The sequence below is a fragment of the Seriola lalandi genome, unplaced genomic scaffold (genome assembly GCF_002814215.2).
Source record: "Seriola lalandi dorsalis isolate HSWRI2012SDOR001 ecotype SW California unplaced genomic scaffold, Sedor1 jcf7180002035443, whole genome shotgun sequence".
In the NCBI taxonomy this organism is placed as follows: domain Eukaryota; kingdom Metazoa; phylum Chordata; class Actinopteri; order Carangiformes; family Carangidae; genus Seriola; species Seriola lalandi.
Window position 1 is genome coordinate 1 of NW_019506019.1, and position 2,474 is coordinate 2,474.

Sequence of the window (2,474 nt, forward strand, 5' to 3'; positions counted from 1 at the left end):
GTTCGCAGCCTTCCACTTCTGCATATTTCAAATACTTCCAGCAAAGACAACATATGCATCCTGTTCATGTATTACACACAGACTGGTAATTGTTTTAGTGTTAAGGATGACAAAGAGGTTCAAGTGTGTTCCTTTACGTCTTTGAAAACAGCAGTGAGGCAGAGATCAGCCAGACCTAAAGACTGAGTCTGTCTCCTCTCTCTTCCAGGTCACGCCATGCCCATCAGATCCCTCACCTTCTCCCCTGACTCCCAGCTGCTGGTCACAGCCTCAGACGACGGCTACATTAAGATATATGATGTGTGAGTTCAGCCGGCAGCTTTTTTTTTTTACTCCTGACATCAGTTTTACTCCTTCAGATAAGATAAGATGGAACTTAAAAATAATACAAATTACAAGTGTAGAAACAGAATACAGAGCAAAAAGAGAAAGGAAACAAACATTTTGTTTGCGTTAACTAATTTGCTGATATTGTTTTGCAGGCAACATGCCAACCTGGCCGGTACACTGAGTGGACATGGATCCTGGGTACTTAATGTTGCCTTCTCCCCAGATGACACACACTTTGTCTCAAGGTAAATCTACATTTTTAGCCTCAAACTGTCTGAAAACACAGCTTCAGTTAGCTGCAACACAAGTATATATAAGGATTCATGCTCCAAACATCAAAAGAAGTTCAGCTGCATTTATGCAAGATTACAGTTAACGTTGTGAAGCTGAAGAAATTAGTGACAGACAAGAAAACGTTGGCACACCTCAATCCATAGTAAATCCTCAGAGGCGTTTTCCTCTGTCTACTTTCCCATGCTTTAACTCCCACTGTGCGAGGCCGCTGTCAGCTGAAGCTGTTTTTCAGACAGTTTCCAGTTCACAGTGCCAAGATAAACTGAGCAGGTCAGCCAGACAACACAAAGTTTGATTCTGAGATGAACTGTAAAACATGTCAAATGTTCTCTCTCTGCTCTGCTGCCTCCAGCTCGTCTGACAAGAGTGTGAAAGTTTGGGACGCCAGCTCCAGAGCATGTATCAACACTTTCTTCGACCATCAAGATCAGGTGACAAAGACGACCCATGCTTCTCCTCACTGAGTGTGTTACAATCAAATTCAATGTGAGAGAATCCATCTGCTCTAGGTGCTGATGTGCTGGGGAAATCAATACAGCCAATGTCACGGGCTGGCCCCTCACATAACCCTGCTCTGATGTTTCAAAACCAATAATCCCAGCTGTCATTACATCTCCGGTTGCAGACGCCTGTCGGGAGTTTTATCCATTGTCCAACAAAGCCTCTGATTGAAATGGCACATCTCTTTGGAGAGGAGATCAGAGGCAGTTGAGTCTGCCATATTGTTTTTGTGTCTCATCATTGTGTGAGTGCAAAACCAGCAAGTCTGCTGAGACAATTTGCAGCCAATTAGCTCTTCTAGCTTTGGTTTGTTCTTCCATGTGAAACATTTTTTGTTCTTCAATCTCTGCGGTGCTCAGTTTCTGATAAAGTGAGAGGCATTCTGTTGCATTTTTAGATTTTTATGAAAAAGTTCAAAGAACAGCATCCATGACCACTCAGTGTTTAGCCTGGATGCCTGTTTTGTTTGTGCAGGTGTGTCTTCAGCTGCTTTAGCTGCAGCTCTGACTTGTGATGCAAAAAGTAAGAATTTTTTATTTAGAGAGTATTAAAAAGGGGTCTTTTCTTCAGGAACGGACATAAGTTATCACCCTCTTAAAAATGCAATTAAAACCTAATATTAGTGTTATGTTTTGCTTGTTTTCTGTAAATGTCGGGTTATGTGAAAGGTGACTGAAATCAAAAGTACTATTATAATTGTGTCCTGCTTGTAAATACAATAATTCAAGAACAATACAGAGATAGAAAACCTATCAAGATGTCCCTCTGCCTTGATCTTGTGAGTCAAGCGACATGTATGGGTAAAGATGTAGATACCTGTATGTAACGAACTCCAGTGCACAGCATTATTGAAAACCCTATCTGTTCTGCTCCTGTCGTCTTCAGGTGTGGAGCGTTAAGTACAACAGCACCGGCTCCAAGATCATCTCAGCTGGAGACGACCGCGCCATCCACATCTACGACTGTCCCATGTGAAGAAGAATGTCCTGTACAGGTTGCAGGAGAAGAGGATCTTCAGAGCTGTTTACTCAAATCATGGAGTTGAAGTTGGTAATTCGGGGAGGGAGGGAGAGGGACAAACTGTAAATGTCATGGATTATTTTGCACTGGCCAACTATGGTCAAATAAAAGGCTTGTTTTTGTATTTCTTGTTTCTGTTGTATTTTTTTAGTTTATTGTTTGAGTCATAGAAAAGCAGTTTCATAATTTTTCAACAGAAATTTGCAGTTAGGTTTCATATAAAATAAGCGCTCTGGTACAGAGCCTTGAAATGGACAAAAAGTTTGTGTTAGAGGACATGTGATAATTTGTCTGTTAAGTTACATCTGTTAGCCTTTTACTCCATTACA

General features: G+C 41.3%; 1 protein-coding gene across 1 annotated transcript; it reads left to right on the forward strand.

Moving 5' to 3' along the window:
* Positions 1-173: 173 nt before the first annotated feature.
* LOC111647474 (uncharacterized) lies at positions 174-2,269 on the forward strand. The gene is made up of 4 exons (XM_023397092.2): positions 174-302; positions 483-575; positions 977-1,055; positions 2,011-2,269. Exons 1-4 carry the CDS (start codon positions 217-219, stop codon positions 2,098-2,100), a joined length of 348 nt encoding a protein of 115 aa, XP_023252860.1. The 5' UTR covers positions 174-216; the 3' UTR covers positions 2,101-2,269.
* The last annotated feature ends 205 nt before the right edge of the window (positions 2,270-2,474 follow it).